This window comes from Tubulanus polymorphus, chromosome 1 (assembly GCF_964204645.1).
Source record: "Tubulanus polymorphus chromosome 1, tnTubPoly1.2, whole genome shotgun sequence".
In the NCBI taxonomy this organism is placed as follows: Eukaryota; Metazoa; Nemertea; class Palaeonemertea; order Tubulaniformes; family Tubulanidae; genus Tubulanus; species Tubulanus polymorphus.
The window spans coordinates 24,949,913-24,972,049 of NC_134025.1; the positions used below are offsets into that span (position 1 = coordinate 24,949,913).

Here is a 22,137-nt window from a genome sequence, read left to right on the forward strand (position 1 = left end):
TCAACCCCAGAAGTCATTGTAGAAATTTCATTCATGCAAACATTCATTGCGATATTTCTCTTTTGGTAATAACAAATGATTCTAGATAGTTTATCAGTTACTCTTCGTTACGAGACAATGTTCTCGTGTAATTGTCATCATCGGAATTTAGTGCCTTCTTAAATACAGCCGGATGCACATTCCCAAAGGTCTAACTTCATCTGATGGCGCCGGCGTCAATACAAATCGCTTAATGGACAAGACCGAGTTGCGATTAATGGTATAAATATGACACAAACATCATCGAAACGGCAGATTCCTATAAAATGCTAATTTGACCGAATCTGTGCAACGAGCCGTGGTCAAGAGGGGCAGATTTATCCATTATCTTGTCTTATCTCACGACAATCCAGTCGAAACATCTCAACTCGTCAATATTACAACACCACGAGCGATATGATGATGGCCATAATGCTATAATGGCAAAGTGATTTTAGGAGTGTTCACCTATTAACGTTAAGACACCGATGGTGAATTATGGGGAATCATACGTTAATTGATATTGCAAATATTGATAAACTAAAAGCGAGCAGTTGTAGAACATTAGATGCCCCAGAACTCGCTACACGCCCCGAGGGAAATCACTGTCCGAAGTTTCTCAATATTTATAGTTGGATGGTTTTACCAACATTTGAAAGAAAGTTTCCATGGAAAGTTTCAATTCTAAAAAAAATCTAATATATCTATTACATGTTTCCGATTTCCATTTCAACATTATCAACTATCTTCATCCTAAGTCAGCGGGATCTGAGGGTCTGAAATAGGTATTACACTCTCCTCCGAAGCATGAATCCATAGAAAATACAATATATTTGACCAGACTTTCATAGGACCAGAATACATTAATCGTAATACGAACAGACTTTCCACCATTGTGACTTGTCAGTAATTGTTCGAGGACACACTGTTCTCACTTGAGTCGATTAAGATGTCTAAGGGTTCGCGTGGTTTCTGAAGTTAATGAGTTACTCTGTTTATATAGACGAGGTGTGACAGTAATCAGTGGACAATGCGACTACCGCTGGGTACATCATCACCTGACAACTTTGATCCCAACTCTTCCGCGACTTTTGTCTGATGACGATATATCGACTTCAAGACCCGCCATTGACCATAATGTAACATGTATGGAAAGTATGTGTTTGTAATGCTGAAGGGGAACTAATTATTGCGCTAGTATTACTTCCTTTAGCAAAGTTCAATGAGATGGCTGTATCTTCTTTATCTGTCGTGAGAACGCACAGATTTTGGCTCTGTAAGCCGCGAGTCTTGACTTTTCATTAACTGACTACGATGATGAGACACTGGGCCCCGCAGATATTGGTTACTAGTCTTGCATAATCATTTCAAAATCCCCATGTAACATTTCCGACGTGGATTGTTCGCCTATGGGCATTTTCTACTGAGATATTTCCTTAATACAAGTCTATACATTTAGCAATAAGCGAAACTGCGCGCAATTCTAATTAGAAAGAATTTTGTGCAACAAAAGGTGATAAACGAAATTTATTTTATAAGTAGCACGCTCATCAACACCATCATTATAAATTTTGTATGAAGGAAGTTAGCGCATTTCTTCGGGATTCTAATGAAATTCGCCGCCAACATAAAATGACCTACTGATTTTACGCTTAAGTCCGGAAAACTGTCGTCTCCGCCTTTCACTGGTTTTCGACTAATTTTCGCCGACGAACATGAAATAGCCGTTTGTCAACTTCATGGGACTGGTTTCATTACAGATGCTTTTGTCCGTGGCGAAGATTGGACACGAAACGTCCGAACCACAGTCATTAACAACAGTGTCGCTGGAAAAGTCGATGATGTCCCGGAGTTCTAGTCCGACGATGATGATCGCTACGCAACTCCCTCCAAGTGGCTCGGCAAAAAGTAAGTAGAGCTAAATACATTTACAAATTTTGTATTCTGATTTTTCTAACGATTTATTTTCGGGGACTTCCTTAAGTCACTTATTGTGATTATCGGATGAAGGTTCACTAAAATTCTTAGTTATTTATAGTCCTCACGATAGTATATATTTTTGATAGTTGCTTCTTGAAATATACCGGTGCGTAAAAAGTATAAATAATTTTTCAACTTCAAAAAACCTCTTCCATTTATGGGGAATCATTCACTAAATTGGAGCCACGCACAAATATTGGAAATTACTCATATTCTTAATTCTACTTCCTCTCTGTGATTTTCCAATGGCTGTTATTCTTCGACCGGATCTTATCGCTTTTCAAAATGTTTCTACGGTTGTTTCCGATATTTTGCTGCTACACTGAAAAAAAACCGATGAAGTCAAAGCTACTTGTTAGATAAGCGGACATTGATTTGAAATAAATCTCATCTGACTTAAGTCGTGTATCGTGTCTCAACTCGCTAATCCTATTAACTTTCAATACTTGCCGAGGTTCTCAGCGTTTTATGGATCGAGCGCTCTCCTCTCTCTCTCTATCTCTCTACGAATGATGGACACGAGAGAAAACTTTCTCGATTTTGACCGACCGCGGTTTTTTCCGCTGAGGAGAAAACCCGATCAATAGAGTTTACCATCGTTTGGTGGCATTGATCTGATACATCCAAGTCAATGAACAAAACGTTCTCAGTATTTGTCATCCATTAAGGTAAAGTGGACACGCAGTCCGCTCGGATGAGCACGAGGTGAGATAGGTTTCCCTTTTTATTAAGATTTTACATCGATGTCGTCTTTTGATGACTGCTGGCTGAACAACATCACAAGACAGCATTCTTAATTATCATTGCACGGTTGAAAAGGGACCACAGAGAAGACTGACTACCTTTTCGCATCATTTTTGGGATCATTTATCGTCAACTCGGAGAAAAGTTCCATCGCCAATCCTTCCGCTGATACAGGGAAATAATCGCGACTAGTCAATTTCAAAAGGATTGAAAAAAAAACACGAAAATAGCGACGCCAAAGTCGGAGTTTTCTCGTCTCGCTCTTACACGAAATCTTAACGGAAAGTGAAATATAATATTGCTTATCAAAAGGCAATAAAGCATCATTATGCAACATGTAAAAATAATAACATGATCGTCACTCATGTATTAATTTGTGATGTTCTCCATCGATAACAGTTGTTGCAAAGACATTTTTTCCCAGGGAGATTGCGAATACAATACATTTTACGGCGTCGGGGTCGTCCGACTGACAGCTTTCACTCTACAGCACACCATTCGAGCAGTTAATGAAAAGCTAAACTCCTTCGAGAGCTCAACAAATCCACTTCTTTGACTTTTGCTCATTTGCCAACCCGGGGCTATTATGAACTGATGAGCAATGCTACTGACAAGTTTAATGAATCGGACTCGTCACAGTCGTTCATATAAGTGGATAAAATAACGTCTGCTCCGAGTCCCAGGAGTCTTCGATGGAAAAAACTCAGCTCCTACGAGATGATAACCAACTGATCTAGGGAGAAACCTAAGCGTATGTTAAAAGATAGATGGAAAAGTTCGATAATTACAGAAAAGATTCAAATTGTTCCTTGTAGATAACGAAATGTATACGTTGCATTGCTATTCTGTACAGTCGATCAAGAAAAGTCCATACTTAGCATTTTTATCAAGAAAGAAAACCATGTTTATATGCTATACTTTTTAAACTAAATATAATGCATGAATCTCTTACTAGATTTATCATAAAGCAAAGAAAATAATCACAAGAGAGTATACATTAATTTTGCACCAAAATTTATTTTGTACTAATAAGGGACTTGGAACAACTAGACATTATTACATCTTTTCGATGTTTAGTTTTAGTAAACGAAGACATAAAGTAGTAAAAATCCAATCGATTTTAACATTTGGAATTTCTGAAATTTGAAAGTTGAACAACTTACACAGCCGATAACGATTGGAACAATTTATACTCTCGAGTACTCGACTATTAGCGCCACTGAAATCTTCTACAAGTTAATTGAAAAAACACTTATCTGCGATTTAAAACTTTAGCATTTTCCGCCTATGCAGCTCTCGAAAGTGCTCGAAACTATCAAAACAAAACGGTATAAAGCCGTTTTAGGCGTCTGTGATTATTCAGTCGACGTGCAACTGACGCAGTTGAGGAAGGTATTAAAATTGATACAGTGATAATAGTGCTTCACTGACTTCCCGGGGAGTATAGAATTTATCCGATCAAGTCGAACTACTTTTCTCGGCACTCTCTGAGCTGTGACTTGTCGCGGATTAATACTAGTCATCTCGAGAGCTGATTGGCGCATGTTTCTCAAATTTTTTTCGCATCGTGCGAATGTATTTGTTCACGGGCACTCGAAGATTTCATGATACACTTAGCATCGATTTGAAATTTCAGTAAAACTCAGAAAAGATTCCCGCTTTCAGATAGGTCTTTGGAAATTTTTAAGTTTTTCGTTCGATTTTGAAAATATAGAATTCTATATCCATTTGATTTAGAGATAAAACGTTTTGCTTATCTAATGGCAGTTAACGAATTAATTCAAATATATCCCCATCGATCATTTCTAGACCTGTCATTTCTCCGTGTTACACCAATATTTCTAAACTCGCACGTGCAAATCCGATATGTAGACGCTCAATTCAAAATCAAGTGAGTCGTTTGGCGAGGAAATCGAGTATATTTGTAATCGAATCGCGGTTTTCCTGCACGCGATGGTAATGTGTGGGTAAGGGGAAAATATGTGGACGGATGACTTGGTCAGATTGCATGCTAACGCAGCAGCAAGTCATAAACCAGGAAAATCGCTTCATCATTATTCAATTTCTAACCGTCGTTTCGATTAGCATAATGTATAGAACTGATACTTCATTCTGTTTAAAGACTGAATTAACACGTCCATATATTCATCATTAATTGAATTTCTAAACTGTTTCTATGTAGGCTACTCGACTCGTATTGAATACCAGTCAGTAACATGTCTGCGGTTTAGTTTTACGATCATAGATTTTCACAAAGACCACCCGATTATAAAAGCTTACCACCAACGATTAGGTAACTAACTAATTGAATACATGATGAATGATTCTGTGTTTGGATTCTTTAGGTGACCGCCTTCTGGATATTCCGTGTAAGGTTTGTGGCGATCGAAGTTCTGGTAAACATTATGGAATATACAGTTGTGATGGTAAGTGAAAAAATATTCGTACGATCGACGTAATCTATGCCGGCAAACCACATATTATACGCAAAATAATGTAATTTTTAATGCGTTACTTTGATTTCACAATTGATCATCAATAATATAAAAAACCCGATTTCTTTAATGAAGACTCGATTCGTCTTTTTTCAAATTTTGTCACGGTATCGGTGTTGTCTTTCAGGTTGTTCCGGGTTCTTCAAAAGAAGTATTCATCGCAACCGTGTTTACACGTGCAAAGCTCAAGGTGATTCAAAGGGAAGATGTCCCATTGATAAAACACATCGTAATCAATGTCGAGCCTGTCGTCTTAAGAAGTGTTTTGAGGCCGATATGAACAAAGACGGTACGTTAGAATTTACATTTATTTTCATATTCAGCTACTTTTAAACTACTCCCGCCGATGTATAAAAGGTTTAATATCCTTTTTAGTAGTTTCAATGTCGGTCTTTTCGTGGTCATGTATCGGTCAGTTTCAGAATGCATATTTTTTCGTATGGTTTTCTACATTCTCGCACCGCTTTGAAACTAGCGACGATTTTTGAAAGAAATGTATAAAACGGAACTGGTAATTGCAGTAATACAGAAATTTCCAAATTCACACAAAAATGAAAATATAATATTAATAGAATCTGAGGCTAATTTGTGTGTCGGATCACTGTGAGATCTCGATGAACTTAAAATGTAACGGATCTTGCCGGAGGGAATCCTTTGCGGTGTAAATTACATCAAACTTAGAATCTACAATTTTACTTGATTGGATTCGTTCGCGGGTCTTCTATTGTAGAATATTCGAGTGCCCTTACAAGTACTGGCGACAAAAGACGCAATATGCTGTCCGTCTGCCTTCATCTTGATTATTCATTTCAGGTCAATTTATCATTTAATGCACCGAGAACAAACGCCTAACGGCTCCGAAATATCCCCCCGTCGTTTTATTGAAATTGACGAGCTCTCTAAACGTCTTAAAGCGAAACATTTGAGCCGTGTACCGAAGACGCGACAATGCCGCGTGGCGACTGACGTCTTCCTAAAAAAAGGAACACAACCTATTGATATCCGTGAAAAGCGCGCTGGGAAGAAAACGTCTGCAGGGGATACGTGCACCCGTGCGCGTGGACTTTTCTGTTCATTTCAGTGGTTTCCTATTCGAAAAGGATTGTCAATTAAACTGTGAAAAAGCCAGCATGTTTGCTTAAAGTTTGTAGCTAATTATACTGTGCATACACTTAGAGTACCAACCGTTCTAAGAATTTCATATTTATTTTTCTGATATTATGTGGAAGGTTTTCATAAACATATATATACAGCTTATGAGATGGATCCCATTCGTCTGCGGGGACATGGTTATGAAAACTATATTTCTTTCTGAGATCGATTTCATCTGGCAAAAAAATTGCCTAAATGTCGACGATCGGTAAAAATATGTAACATGAAAATATATTGTATAAAATGGCTGAACGTTATTTGTTGGTGTAAACTGGTGGAAAATTGGCACGCTGCATTCACTGCGAATGGTAAATATGAATTCGATAGCTGGGATAACTCGAGCGGAAGTGACAAGTTGGTGGATCTTTGACAGATCGACACTACAAGATCATCTAAGCAACTTGGACCAGTTCAGCTCAATGAGGCGAGCGACAGGCATTTGACATTGCGCCAAATTGCGAATGATAATCAAAAGCTTCAATTTAGATTTGCTGCCGTGTGACATTGCCTTTTACCTGTCAATCTTTACTGCGTTAGCTTGTTCGTTTACTTCGAGATGCACCGTTTTTACGCGGGTTTATTTTCTTAAGCTTATCAGATTTTTATTTCGTGTATTTTCCTACAATAGATTGAATATGTTACGTGCCGTCAGTTTGTACATGGGGCACCGTCCAAGTTTACAATTGATATCGACGTTCGTGTCTTTCATTGGATTCTTGGCTTCCATATCTGCTTTAGATCTAATCTTCTTAACTCAATCACATGAATTGATACCGATCTATTGGCTTGTCATGTATCTCTTAATCTGTGACTTAATGTAACCATGGTCGAAATACGCCCATGATGAGCCGTGCTTTAGCGGGCGTACCACGATCTGTCAACACAGTGGCTCAGACGACGCTCTTTAGTGGGAAAGCTAACAACAAAATACAGCTGGTCGCATTGTGCGGAAAATTATACCGGATAAGGACGGTAGGAATAAAAGTTAAGTCGCTCACGACAGAGGAGATGTTCATTTACCAGAATTCGTTGCCAGTTTTTCTCCCGAACAAGTTAACGAAGCTGAATGACTACGGCTAATGACGCCAGAAATGACTGACGTGGAAAATGATACATTAGACAAAGGGCAGGCTGTGTAGCACGCAGCTCCTGTTCTCCGAACGAAAAAAAATATTTCTTAAAAATTATTATTATTATGATAAGGTGGCAGGTAGAAACTTAGATGATGGAAATGTATATCCATCAATTGTGTTAATCGAATTCAAGAAATAATATCGTTTTGGATAGATATTTTCAGAATAATATCCCGCAATTAATCAGCCAGATCTAAAAAAAAGCTATGGGAAACACAAATATCCGCCTAACCTGACGACACACAGCCTATCCGTACGGCGGTGAAACCGGTCGGAATTATAGAATATTTCAAACCGAGAGTTCCCGATTGATTTCTAGACACGGAAACTTAACGACCGATTCCCGGGGTCGATTCGAAATCCTCCTCGAACCAGAGAGACTTTTGACTGTATCGACAAACCAGTTTATCACAGAGCCTCTTCGTCAGCGCGCGTGGAGAGTTCAGTTTCATTGGACATCAACATCTCCTGTCACATATTGATGATGTAGTTTTACTTTAAAGACCGTCTGACATGCGTGTGGTTTCTAGTGACAATAAATCTATAAGAGCCCCGTCATTCACGTAATAATCCATGCAACCAATTGGCTGTTCATCGCCCGACAATTGGCTGTGCAAGAAATGCATGCTTCTGTCTCTTTAAACGAATAATGAGTTAGTTATTTGAAGGTATTCTTATGGGACCGTATACTGATTTGATAAACAATTTTTTTCTGATATCGTACGTAATATATATCTTAATCATTGGTCTTGATTAAGATTAGACTATCTTATAAATATGAACATATTATTTCATTTTTGAGAAAATAAGCTAATTTTGGATAAAAAAAATATTCTCCCTGAGTACGTTTTGTACTCGACGTTCAAGGCTCAGTGCTATTCAGATATATAAATTTCTGCTTGTGGTTTTGAAACATGTGGTCGTCATTTTATTCTTGCCGCCGGGCATCATAAGTGACATTGATCTTTTTAAATTCAACTTGGAAACATAATGAAAGGATTGATGACGGTTGCACACTTTAATTGGTAAAGTGAAATCAAGCAGTTGCCAGGTTAAATTGATTTCTTCAGGCAACATTCGGGATTCGCCACGCTTTTCATGGTTCACCATCAAATGCGACTTTTTAAAGAAATGAATTTACGAGCAATTCACCTGTGACCCGAAGACACGAAACTGTTTGATAAGCAAACACAATGATTGGCGACATCTGCTGAGTAAATTCCAAATGGTATAAAATTTTCAATAGATTTTCCAATGCGGGGCAATTTTTCGTAAGATCTTGGATTTACTAATCGAGATGAAATCTTGTAGATCGTATTTAAGCTGAACGAAGACCTTTGAAAGAAATTGAGGTGCAAGAAATTTCAAAAATAGCTCTCGTTCTTATCATTTCAGCTGTGCAACATGAACGAGGCCCTCGAAAACCTAAAAGCAAATCAAATGATTCTCAGCAAATGCTTTCTTCTGGTGGCTCTTCAAAATCGGCTGAAAGTCCTATAGATCTGAGTTTAACGTGCCGTGGGGACATGTCACCATCATCAACGCTATCGCCTGAGCCCATCTTGTCGGCTTCTTTTCTGCAAACGTTGCTCGTAGCCGAGCAGTATCAGGAGTCGCCGATAACTTGCCCGTTGCAGATTTTACCGAGCATCGAACAGCCAAAAGTCCAGAGTGAACCGTCAGCATTTCAAGTGCCAACAATCGCCAGAGAATCGCTACAAGAGGTGACTGCTCGGATGTTGTTTGCAATTATCGGATGGATCAAACACGTACCTTCGTTCAAAACGTTACCAAGTAGAGATCAGGTAAACACATTTTAGGCAATAACGATGTAGGCAAAATGTATTGTCTAAACAAGTGTAAAAATGGGCTCTTAGTTAAAATTTTGTTTGATTTGGTTATTTGGCCAAGTGAACTAATCCCTAGTCTCGATTTTGAAACTTTACCCATAGGAAATCGATATTCAACGCACAACATCTCAATCCGTCGGTTTATATTATTCTTTCATTTGCAACCTTTTTAATCCACGTCATTTCTAACGGCAAAACAGTATATATAACCATGTTGTAGTATACGTCATTTCATGAATTTTTCCACCTGTTCGACCGCTAGAAAATACGTGGGTGGCTATGCCGCCGATCTCCCACTGAGATTCACTTTCGCTTGTCACAATTGTCTTCAGAATTGGCAAAGATCCTTCGGGAAATTCTCAATAACATACGTACAATATGATAAACGGTGCACACGCGCCGTAACCACAACGGAGTTTGAGAATAGATTTGAAACATCGGGGGACCATAGATTTTATTACGCAATGAATGATAGACCGATAGTTATTATATAGTTGGTTGCATTTCGTCCAATCGTATACTGAATATGAACTAGTTTTGGCCCCGGTCACGACGTAATCAATGCGAATGTAATTAACAAATCTTCGCTCTTCGTTCACTTATCTGAACATCGGCTCGCTCGAAGTAAGAATGGCACTTAATCAACACCCAATCGAGTGAATGGTTGTTAACATAATCAAGAGCATCTTCGTATAATATCTTAAGCGTCCTTCTTAATTACTTATTGTCTGATTGTAACCAATACAATATACCTAAAACAAGAATACGCAATCAGATGTCTGTCCGTTCCCTCAGACAAAATCACAACATCAAATCATTCACTACAACAATAATCACAATTGATGGATTAGCATTTCACTTTGCATAAACACATGTAATAAAACCCTTCAGTTTAGTGTCTAGTCTGTGTTTGATAAATGTATCATATATTGGGACCAGTACCAACTTTGTAATCTTTCAACTCTAAACACTAAATTAGTGTCAAATTTACTGGGTTCTAGTTCAATTTTGTTCAGTTGAAAATTGGAGTAAAATTCACACGACGTCTAAAGAATCCGTGTACATCATATTTTTCTAATTCATTTTTTAGATCATCTTGTTGGAGGAATCGTGGCGGGACTTATTCATTCTGAGCCTGGCCCAATGGAGGGTACCCCTAGAAGTACAGAGTATACTCGACTGCGCAAACGTCTCCCGAGAACACATCGGAAGCGAGAAAATGGCGACATTTTTATCAGATATTCGCTACATTAAAGACGTAGTCAGCAGATTGTTACAGTTCAACGTCGACATCACCGAGTATGCTTGCCTTAAAGCCATTATCATATTTAGACCTGGTAAGAATTCATTTTTTCAATCACGCTTGTAATTTGTTTTTATGTAATTCGCAGGGCTCTTTTGTCTCTTATGTGCCCGTGCTAGAGACCTAGGGTAAATCCATGCATTTTGAAATTGATATTGAAAAGTTGCCATATATCATCATCTCAATCATTACAAAATTATTGGGTATAGGGTAAAAGTTATTTCTTTTCAGTCAAAAGTTAAAAAGTGCTGATCTAGCGTCCCTGGTAATTGATTGATACTAAATGTTAAATTCCTATTTATGGCTATTTTGCAGAGACTTTTGGTCTTCGCGATCCGAGTAGTGTGGAGACTTTACAAGATCAGTCGCAGGTGATATTGGGCGATTATATTCGTCGGGTTTATCCACATCAGGCGACCAGATTCGGTAAGCTGTTACTGATACTTCCGTGTCTGAGGGGTATAAGCTGTAACGCTATAGAAAGACTGTTCTTCAAAGAGACAATCGGCGAAATCCCAATCGACCGACTTATTTGTGATATTTACCAGAGCGACAAGTTACAATAGTTTCTTGGAGGAGCGAAAACAAATTAATTTATACAAAAAGCACTGCAAAATTATGAGTACAATTTGATAACGGAAATCGTAAGTTAATTTCCAATGATTTGGCTCCATATGCTCCAATAGTCGACATGTTAAAGCTAAGTGGTCGATGTTGCAGTAATCATAATAAAGAAACTATATAATTTTGCTTATTCGAACTGTACACGATGTGACGAATTTAAAACTGAGCATGAGATCTTAATTAAATTCAAACGGGTTGAATTCTTTATATTGAGCTGAGAGCATTGCATGACATGCTGTATATAAACCTATATCTGACAAATGTTAATAATCATTATTTATTTATTTTACAAATCTATTTATTTCATTGTTTTATGTATAAAGTATTTGTAATCACGGCTGTTGTAAATGAATATCAACGAGGTCCACGTACACACCGCTGAATTGCTCATTCATAAAAAACCCTTCAAAAACATCATTAAGGGACACGAGAAGCTACGTAGAAGAATTTGATATCATGTACTGATGTAATATATAAATTAGATTTATGTACGCATGTATATATGGAAAATAAATTATTGAGTTGTTATTTATGAAAAAAAATTACTGACTGTATTTTGGATTTTTGAAATTCATGTAATTTTTCCTGGTTGTGCAAAAATCTCTCATTTACTCGAGACGGGTGCGGTTATTTTACATTTATGGGAAGAAGCATTTCGACACGGCAAATCTAAACAGACTTGGATTTAAACTATAGCCATGATTTCCAGAAGAGCGAAGAGTTTGTTAACAATGAGAAGATCTTCAATTTTTGAGAAGTGAAAAATAACCAGTTGAAAGAAAACCAGGCTATTTCTTATTACACATGTGAAATGCAGTTCCCAGTTAAGAAAATATAACATCATAATGAACCGTCAGCTTATTACTTAGGATTGATATTTCAATCAATATATTAGGTGGTATAGTCAATTACCGGGATAATTAGATTCTTTTATAAATTGAACATGATTTGCAACTGCTGTTAGCCGCGCACATATGATAAATAAGCCGAGGACAATATTCGATTTTTGAAAATAGCGCATCAAGTATCATACGAAAAAATGACTAGAGGATATTCTTTCTTAGTGAAAATAAGAGAATAATGAAGTATTTATCCAATCGAAAAGTGATATTTGAAGGTTCGGTAAAATGTTTACTTTACATCAAAGGTAAGTGTGTGTTGGACTGCGCTCGGACAGTTTCTGAGATCCCGTGATTGTCTTTGTCAAAGCCGATGAAGAAAGATCAATTTGCCGCTAAAAGAACCACTACAAAGCAATCGATGATAACTCAGAGGAGGAAGATGAAATCGTGGCTGCAGTCAGCATCCGTTGCTGCGTTAAACGTGGGAAAGCGACATACATTTGATGCTTGGCCGTGTAATGCGACGGTAGGATCAAACTATTAGCAAATCGTTTCAGCCGTTCCCTCAAAAAGACACTTAGAAGAGAGATGTGAGCATTATGCCCTTAAATGTTTGCCAAACAATTTACCTTAATATGTTCTGTCTCGGCTTAGAAATTATCGAACTTCTCAGAGGGTTATCTTCAGTCAGTGGCAAACAGGCGGAAAATTCGCTCTCTCGGCGAAATAGGACTCTCACTGGCAAATCATTTGCGGCAGTAGACACAGAAGTTCTCTCATAAGTGAAAGGACAAGTTCTTCAAATGGCACGCTCATGTATATTTTATTAGGCTTTATTTAGCTTGCGGTGGCAAATTTCAATTTGCAGTATTCGTTTCCAGAGTGGAAGCACACTCAGTAGTCAGTAACGTGTCAGTTCGCGACACTTTCCCGCCAAAACGTCCCTCGGTAGACGCTGTGTTCGGAGGCAATACGTGTCTAACGAGGTGGTTTTTGGTGATGGGTTTTGAGAGTTAAGCAATCATCTTGATGCCAACAAATGACATCAGTCATTCTAATGACTTCAACAATCATGATCTTGTTAGAGTTGTTTGCTTTGGTTGTTTGTTGATTTGCAAAAGACCACAAAACCGAGCAGCGGGCCCTTGATTCGAATTACGACTAAAACTCGTGACCATGTTTGCTCGGTGTTCGCATTTTGAATGAAAGAATGAAAGTAGGCTGTTTCAGGAAAAAATTGGTTTCGAATGCTACAGCCTCCAAAAAGGAATGGTTATCTCAAATCGAAATTTAGATGTGTGAGATATCAGGCCCGAAATCGATTTCAACAATTCCGGCGGTAGCCCGCAGAGTCCGTGCCCATATACATATTCCCGATCCCTCGAATAGCGCGGCGTGATTGCAACTTTTACTAGACTCGAATCCCAAAAATATACAAATATTAAATCTGTGATGAATCTATAAAACGATTAGATAAAAACGATACTGTCATATATTCATATGATATTTGTCTTTAAAGAATCGGTGTATCTATTTGTGTTTTGTTACTACTGACTTCCTTCTTTTTTGAAAGTCGCCCTGGCAAGTGAGTAGGTTCTCCACACTCGAACGCGGAAGTTTCAAGTTCATGAATGAAATTTGTTGTCAAACACAATAATTCCGCAATCTTTCCGCATTTATAGCTTTTACCATGTCTACAAGTGGCTCAGTTTCAAAGGTCTGATATATTTTGATACTTCTGTATTATCTGGATGCATTAGTTTAACTTTGTCAATTGTATATTTGTAATGATTAAAATAGTTTTCCTTGTCGATTGGTCTACTCAACCCTGCTGGACTCTTGTACACCTGTCAGTCAAAAGCGGGGAAGAATCATAAATGCCGCTAGTATATGAGAATTATATTTTACTTCTTTATTATAGATAGGAGATCTTAATTTGATTTACTTCTTGTATTTCGTATAGGGTTGCTTTGCATTCAAGGGTAAAAAGAAGGCTGTAGTATTAGGTAAGAATGGTAGAATTTGCTTTGTGAAGTGTAAACTAACAAATACGAATCTTAACTAAGGTTTATCATTATCAAAACTGATTGTGTTGTTTTGGTTAGAGAACTATAGAGATCCAGGGCAGAAACAGAGAGAAACGCTATACCAAGAATCTTGGTCAGAGCTCAAAATTAACATAAAGGTACTTCCAATATTCCAACTACAGATCAAAGTAATTCTCACTTCTCCATCATTCTATTTTCGTTTTTGTAATTTCTCTGCCTAGGATTTCCAGACAAGCTTGATGACAAAAATCTATGGCGATTTATTTGATTTTATCCAGTCGTCGCATAGAGGATTTTCATTGTTGCAAAAGCATGATAGCCATCAGCGCATACCAGAGATACCTACTGCAGCGTTGGTTACTGGTAGGTGAACTATTAGACTATTGACATTTATCACTTGATTTACCTTTACCTCTAGCTTATAGACCATTTACAATACTTCCCATAATACCTCCATCCATCAAGCACAGGCCACTGAAACTGGAGTAAAAGTCATACTTTGATGACTAACTAACATGGCATAGGCCTATGTGAACAAAAATTAAATACAAGACCTCTGTTGACAGTATCTCAACTTAGTTCTAATGTGATCAGTTAAAATTTGACTGTACAGCCTTGGGGTACTAACTAGTAAGACATTAGAATTGAACTGAATTGAATGTGTATCAGCTATATATAATTGCATTTGATAAGGTGAAAATAAGATATAAAAATAAGATATTTAGTTTTTATGCTTATTCTTTTGCTGGATTTCGATTATTTTCTAATATTTCATTTCAATTTAGGAGTGAATGTGACAGATCATGCAGCTATGTTTAAACATATGATATCTGCGATCAAAGAGAAAATTTCTTCACATGTCGTGGTTTTACAATCGAAAGATTCGACGAAAGTGAAAAACTTACTCGCGAAACTTATTTCACAGCTTCTGGGCAGCAGAAGTGATATGGTACGTAAAACACCAAAACTCATTAAAAATGCCAAACTAACATGTTTAATTTAAACATTTAAAAAGTTAATGAAAGAAATCCTGTTTTTGAATAGCACCTAATGTTTGTGCTCTCCACTCATGCTACTAATGGTCGATGAAATACGTTTGGCTGATTCACTGATGCCATCTATCCAATATTCCGGTACTATGAATCATAGGCTACGAACTGAAGTGCTTTGTTTTCTTTATCATACATTCGTATTTCTCTTGAATTGTCAATCCCATCAAAAAGAAGTTTTTCAACATAAGAATCTATTGAAACACAATTTGCCAGATTTTGAGAAAAAGTTTTTTTGATTAGGGAAGTTGTAACAAATGATGGCTTTCATAACAATGGTTTCCATAATTTTTTCTTTTCTAGAAATCTAAGTCTCATTTTGATATGTTATTTGCAGAATTCAGATGAAGAGGACGAATGCGATGTGAAGATTAAACATGTTAGCAGTTCTATGTCTGTGGTGGCCAGCTGGTACATGCACACTTCAAAGGTCTGTGGCTTGTTTAACTGTTTATTTGAAATTGAACTTTTTCTGAAAAATGATATTGCATTTTAAATTTTGCCTTTTTAATTCAAACAACATAGCAGAGAGATCAATCTCCTCGTAAATCCCCCAGGAAGAGAACTGCTGCTGGAAATATAGCATCGACCAGGTCAGATGCTTCTTATAAACCTGTCGTCATAGTACTCGAAGATCTGGAAGCATTTACACCGTCAGTTTTACAAGACTTCCTCATGATTTGCAGGTAACTGTCATAAACTCATGTTTACTTCTTGATAAGTAATAAATTCCCAGAGAGCCCATTTTCTTGAAAAATAACTTAGTATCTGGATTAGTTATATCAGTCGTAAAGTGATATTGTTTTATTGCAGTAATCATTTACATGAAATCCCTATCGTATTGGTTTTTGGTATCGCAACTACAGTATCTTCAGTGCATCGTCTTCTACCGCATTCCGTCTCCTCATTATTATGTCTAGAGAAATTCCAGGCTCCTCCTTCTACTGATTATCTCAAACAAATGTTAAACGAAGTAAGTTCACGTTCAACTCCAAAGTCAAAGATGAATTCTTTTTACTCCTGATGTATATTTCAAGATTCTTTAATTCTAGGTTGTTATGACGAACCGATATCCATTCAAACTTGGTGCTAGAGTGTTTCAGTTGTTACTAGATATATTTCTGTGTCACGACTTTTCTGTGGACAATTACCTCACCGGATTACAGGTCTATAAACGCTGAAAAATCGGTTTCATTTGCTGAAATTCAACAATTAATTTGCCGTTAAAAGAAAAAAATATATTTCAGTTTTCAATGATGGAACATTTTTCTGCGAATCCAGCAAGCATTATCTGCTGTCATCTAACGAAGTCGAAGGAAATCGTAAGAAGGATGACGGATAAACAACTTGATGATATCAGAGCATTGACTTCATATCGAAAGTAATTATCATGCCCTAGAGCCTAGTCCAAAAATAAAATGAAAATACAGTAATACCGCTTACCTTGTGAAGTAGGAACTGGCTTAACGGGAGTGCCAATCATTGAGTCATACATTTTGTAAAACATTCAAAGGAAAATCTCACAATTTGAGAATATAAATTTTTTATTTGATCAAATGGCTGTTCTATTTAAGGCTTGTGGAGGATGCTAAGTCAATGAAGGAAAGGCAGTTGCTACTATTAGATAGTACACACACTAAGGTTTGTCAGTTTGGGATTATATTTGCCCACCAATTCGTTTACCGGGTACTTCATTTTACATATGGCTGTTCATTCTTCAATTTTCCAGAATACTATCGTGCAATTGTCGGAGGAATTGGATCTTTACCATCGGTGTTTTTTTCCGGTCTTACATTGTTTGAATATTCTGACATCAGGCCTTCCAAAACAACCACTGGGCAAACAGGTGAATTTGTACTGCTAGTATGACAAATAGAATCAACAAAACCTTCATTAAATCATTTTGATTCTTTTCATTTTAGTTGCGAGAACTTTATTGTCTAACGTTATTAAACAATGTTTACGAGATGCAAGAGTTTCAGGACTCCATGACGTTGCTCAGGTATTTCTATGCTGTTTTTGTTTCTGGTTTTGCCTGCTACTGATATGTAGCACAAAGGGGATACTATATTGTCGGTGTAAATTTTTGCAGGACAATGTCTCGAGATGAACTGCTAGAATCGTTAAAGAAATGTATCACGCGTCTGGAAGAATCGGATCTACCGGACGAAATAAAACAGGCATATGAAGAATTACAGAACATCGTTCACAAACTTGAGAATATAGAGGGTGATTATGACTAGTGAATAGTTCATAACATACCATTTCCCTCAGAGCCACTTCCCGGGCTTAACCTCTATATCTTTGCTTGTAGATTTGGCTGAAGTTGGAAAAGATATTAATGACATAGAAGAAGGAAATGACATTAGCGCTTTACCTAAAAAAACCGATATGAGCACTTTAAAACAGGTTCGCACTTTCAATTCATTTAACCATTTATATATCTAACTATTTCTAAGGTTGGAGTTCACTTAGTTACTGTCTGTGCTTTATTTTGCACCGATTAAACACTCTTTTTGCTCATTCTAGAAACTGAAAGAAATGCACAAGAAGAAAAAGAAATTGACTGTCTACGAACAGCTTCGTAATGATGGCATCGCTTTCGTCGAAAACCTCGTTCAAAAACATCTCGTCTGTTATAGGAATTATACTCTTTACGAGGCATTTTACTACGATCAATCGTCGATCATTAAACGCCATCTTGCGGCTTCACCTCGAGCTTCAATCCATACAGGCCTCGGCAATCCTCACTATTACCTCCCGGTAAATTAAACGATAATTTTAATGAAATTAAAAGATTTGACAGTAACTATTTATTACAATCGACTAGTATGTGTAGCATGTAAATGTGGTTCCTAATCAGTATCTCATAAAAAGTATGTACAGTCAAACGCCTTTAATCTAGATCAGAGTAATCCGGATTTTCATCCAATCGGATATCATTCATAGGTAAAATATGATGTTTACCCCGTAATTTCGATTCTCAATAACTGGATGGATTTGTTCTGGTCCCAACTGATCCGGATTAAGCGGGTTTGATGGTCTAATGATCTGGATATAGTGGGTAAACTCCTACTGTAGTTTAATGTGCTCCAGCTGTATATATGTACATGTACGAAATTTGATTTTGTTTTTGAATGAAGAACGATGAACTGAAATGTGATGGTGGACACATCGCTTTATCACTGCCCGATATCTGTATTGTCTACAAGTTGCACCTGGAATGTGGACGACTCATTAATCTATACGATTGGCTGCAGGTCTGTTCTCTTTCACATTGTGCCTTTCCGCCTCTTTATTTTTCCCGCAGATCCTTGAATAAAGTTGACAGGCTTCTTTTGTATATTGTTTCAGGCATTTATAACTATCATCAGTGGAGATGAGGAATCCTCAAACGCAAAAAAGCCTGATCCAGTTTTACAGTATCCTTTCTAGGGAAAATACTTAATACGACCTGTTCTAATTTTGATGATATTTCAGAATACCGGTAGATATATTTGTTTGTGTCTCTGCTTTGACTTCACACTTTCTTATCCTTAACATTATTGCTTCAGAGCTCGATTCATCAGAGCCGTGTCTGAGTTACAGTTCTTGGGTTTCATCAAACCGACGAAACGAAAAACCGATCACGTAGCACGCCTGACATGGGGTGGATGTTGAAAACCAGTTTTCTCATCATCAAGATTTTGCCCGATAAAAATGATTTTCTAAAATAGATTGTGATATTTCCGAATGCAATAAAAATGGAAGTGAAAGTCTTTTGTTCGCGTGTTGGTCAATGATTGACGTATACCAGTACGTACTCTTTGTAATATCTTATGTAAATTATGAAATTCTCGTAAATGCTCGAGGCTTATCGATTCGTTTAGGTTCGTAATGATATAGATTGTTTCTGATTGGACATTCTGAAACCAATTTCATTTAATAGTGGATTCAGCATTAATTTAGTTTCAGAAGGCTTCAATCGGTAGCAATGAATGTCACTACTATATTTAAGTCTTGTGATGAACTGAGACCTCCCGTTAAATGGGATTATCAGTTAAGCGTTTACTTATACATATTCGTGTATGGACCTCTAACTGTTGTCGGTATTTTCTCCAACATCGTCAGTTTATTCGTATTCCGTAGACTTCAAAATCCGACCTATCATACAATCCAGATTTTGGCTATATATGACACTTTATTCATAAGCAGTGCTTTTCTGATGTATCCATTCAGAATTATTTACTTGTATATTGTGCTTGGTGATCTTATTCTAAGATTTGACGACTGGCATTTCGGTCGGGAAATTATCTTGCCTGTTCTACCGTTATTTTACACATTTCAAACTTTACGCAATTGGGCAGTCGTTGTTGTGAGCGTTGAAAGACTAATAGTTGTTGCTTTCCCTTTGAAGCACTTAGCTTTTTGGATGAAAAACACGAAAATGTATCTGACCTTATTCATGGCATTAATGTTTGTAGCGTTACATTGGACGTATTTCTTTCCTAGATATATTCCAATACTATGGAAATGGCAATGTTTAAAACGAGGCCAGTATGCATTTACCGTTAATTTACCGCTGAATTCCGAGACGTACAACATATTTGTCTACGACGTACTTGCGGATGAAATGAATTATTTTCTATATCTGATTGGGACAATTCTAGCACCGTTTATAATTCTTATGATCAGTAACATCATACTTATCTTCGTTGTTTGGCGGGCGAAACGTCTACGAAAAGATCTCGGTGCTCGTGGAAGTGAAACTAAACATGACCGAATCCTGCTTAAGATGGTGCTATCGATTGTAGTTGTTTACTTTATTTGTGAATTTCCAGCTTGTATTGATAGGCTTACGTGGTTGATTGGAGTTCCTTTCATAAACGAAGACATCGCTATGATAATTCGCAAAATCGGTTACGTTTTGACGATAGGGGATTCATCTGTAAATTTCCTCTGCGCTACAAACGATTCGTTCAAATACGAAGCGCGACGCAATTTTGCAAAATTACTCAAATATTGTAAGCTATACAGATTCTGACGATATTCGGTAATTTCCATGCTGTAATGATGGAAGATAATAGCTGTGAATAACGTCTCCCATAGTTTGTGAACAAAAAGCGTGATAACTTACAGATTTCTGATTGGGCGCAAACATTTCGCCAGCTAACTTTTCTTCAGATTCTGGACAGGAAAGTACTGGTTACAGCGGTTTTACCGTAGTAGTGAAATAAGATTAAAAACTGACATGTATAAATACGAGTTTTCATCGCGAATTAACGTACGTATGTATGATTCCTATAATGCTGGATTGATTTCATCCGTCCCAATAATGGTTTTACTGCATTAAGCTTTTCCTGTACTGGCCGAAACAAATTTCAGCTGATTCTAATGCAATTAGGATTTTTTTGGAATGAGGTTGAAAAAATGTTGGACACATAGCTTTCTCAGTTGATCTTGAAAATGTAGACGCCTAATCGATCTGCCTGCTGCAGGCAGCTGACTTTCACTTGAATGCGCATCTTTTTGCCTTTTCATTTCTCATCTTTAACCAGTTTCTGGCAAATATTGCTCACCTAACTGTCTAACCGGTAATGAAATGGGCGAAGAAGAAAATGTAGCATCAAACGCAAAAACCCGACCTTTTTAAAGATTCAGTGGCCAGATACAAGTTCGTTTTCAGAATTCGATTTCGTCATTAATATGTTGCGGTACAATTTCAAAAACATCTGACGCGCTACGAGTTTGAATGAATCGTTCGTAGCGCAATAAATGAGAAAGTTTACAGACGAATCTCCCATCGTTAAAACGTAGCCGATTTTGCGGATGGCCATCGCAATTCTCTCGTTCATGAAAGGCACTATCGCCCGAAACCGGTCAATACTAGCTGGAAATTCTAAAAAGATATAAACCGCTACGATCGACAGAACCATCTTGAGCAAAATTTGTTCCTGTTTATTTTGACTATCAGTGGAGATGAGCTTCGCTCGCAGACGTTTCGCTCGCCAAACAAAGAAGACAAGTAAGATGTTACTGATCATAAGAATCATAAATGGTGCTAGAATTGTCCCAATCAGATATAGGAAATAACTTATTCGATGCACAAGTGTATAGTCATAGACAAATACTATGTATCGCTTCGGATTCAACCAAATGGTAAATGCATACTGGCCTCGTTTTAAACACGGCCAATTCCACTGTATTGGAATATTCTTAGGGAAAAAATAAGACCAATGTAGAACAACGAATGTTAACGCTAGGAATAAACTTAAACAGATTTTCGTTTTTCTCCTCCAGAAAACCATATGTTTCAACGGGAAAGAAACGACTATCAATCGCTCGATGCTCACAACAACGACGGTCCAATTGCGTAAAGTCTGAAAAGAATAAAATAACGGTAGAACAGGCAAGATGATTTCCCAGCCAAAATGCCAGTCGTCAAATCTTAAGATAAGATCACCGAGCACAATATACAAGTAAATAATTCTGAATGGATACATCAGAAAAGCGCAGCTTATGAATAATGTATCATATACAGCCAAAATTTGTATCGTGAAGTAGATCGAATTTTGAAGTCGATGGAATACGAATAAACTGATGATGTTGAGGAATATACCGACAACAGTTAGAGGTCCATACACGAATATGTACAAGTAAACGCTCAACTGATAGTCCCATTTAACAGGAGGTCTCAGTTCATCACAAGACTTAAGTGTAGTAGTGACATTCATTGCCAACGATGCATACAGCTTCTTTAAATGATGCAATTCAAGAGATTTGAAAGCCCAATTACTTTTACAATAGTAATAACTTTCGAACCCGTGAAGATCGATAGAATTCAACATCCTTCGCATAATTTGCAGCATTCATTTCTTTATCATATCATTTACAACATTGATTTACATACGAACACAGGT

The 22,137-nt window shown here is 37.3% G+C and overlaps 3 protein-coding genes across 3 annotated transcripts; 2 read left to right on the forward strand and 1 right to left on the reverse strand.

The window, feature by feature from the left end:
- The first annotated feature begins 1,777 nt into the window (after positions 1–1,777).
- On the forward strand, positions 1,778–11,241 carry LOC141915228 (nuclear receptor subfamily 2 group E member 1-like). The gene is made up of 6 exons (XM_074806692.1): positions 1,778–1,926; positions 5,088–5,168; positions 5,365–5,526; positions 8,918–9,327; positions 10,463–10,709; positions 10,991–11,241. The coding sequence occupies exons 1-6, from the start codon at positions 1,779–1,781 to the stop codon at positions 11,239–11,241; spliced, it is 1,299 nt and encodes a 432-aa protein (XP_074662793.1). The 5' UTR covers position 1,778.
- A 2,512-nt stretch (positions 11,242–13,753) lies between these two features.
- Positions 13,754–18,978, forward strand: LOC141912794 (origin recognition complex subunit 3-like). Its single transcript, XM_074804194.1, has 19 exons — positions 13,754–13,858; positions 14,105–14,147; positions 14,247–14,326; positions 14,411–14,552; positions 14,975–15,138; positions 15,576–15,668; positions 15,764–15,924; positions 16,052–16,211; positions 16,291–16,404; positions 16,486–16,619; positions 16,813–16,879; positions 16,968–17,084; positions 17,161–17,240; positions 17,331–17,467; positions 17,553–17,647; positions 17,768–18,001; positions 18,382–18,498; positions 18,593–18,660; positions 18,793–18,978. The coding sequence occupies exons 1-19, from the start codon at positions 13,832–13,834 to the stop codon at positions 18,896–18,898; spliced, it is 2,139 nt and encodes a 712-aa protein (XP_074660295.1). The 5' UTR covers positions 13,754–13,831; the 3' UTR covers positions 18,899–18,978.
- Positions 18,979–20,874: 1,896 nt separating this feature from the next.
- LOC141913825 (FMRFamide receptor-like) lies at positions 20,875–22,065 on the reverse strand. Its single transcript, XM_074805020.1, has one exon. It carries the CDS (start codon positions 22,063–22,065, stop codon positions 20,875–20,877), a length of 1,191 nt encoding a protein of 396 aa, XP_074661121.1.
- Positions 22,066–22,137: the final 72 nt, after the last annotated feature.

What these genes read in the sequence shown, in the direction of transcription:
- LOC141915228 (XM_074806692.1), top strand. Translation starts at nt 1,779, where the DNA reads ATGCTTTTGTCCGTGGCGAAGATTGGACACGAAACGTCCGAACCACAG. An exon ending in TGGAATATACAGTTGTGATG is followed by an intron (nt 5,169 to 5,364) that starts GTAAGTGAAAAA and finishes GTTGTCTTTCAG; the next exon opens with GTTGTTCCGGGTTCTTCAAA. An exon ending in CGTTACCAAGTAGAGATCAG is followed by an intron (nt 9,328 to 10,462) that starts GTAAACACATTT and finishes TTCATTTTTTAG; the next exon opens with ATCATCTTGTTGGAGGAATC.
- LOC141912794 (XM_074804194.1), top strand. Translation starts at nt 13,832, where the DNA reads ATGTCTACAAGTGGCTCAGTTTCAAAG. An exon ending in TCAAACAAATGTTAAACGAA is followed by an intron (nt 16,212 to 16,290) that starts GTAAGTTCACGT and finishes CTTTAATTCTAG; the next exon opens with GTTGTTATGACGAACCGATA. An exon ending in ATCTATACGATTGGCTGCAG is followed by an intron (nt 18,499 to 18,592) that starts GTCTGTTCTCTT and finishes ATATTGTTTCAG; the next exon opens with GCATTTATAACTATCATCAG.
- LOC141913825 (XM_074805020.1), bottom strand. Translation starts at nt 22,065, where the DNA reads ATGTTGAATTCTATCGATCTTCACGGGTTCGAAAGTTATTACTATTGT.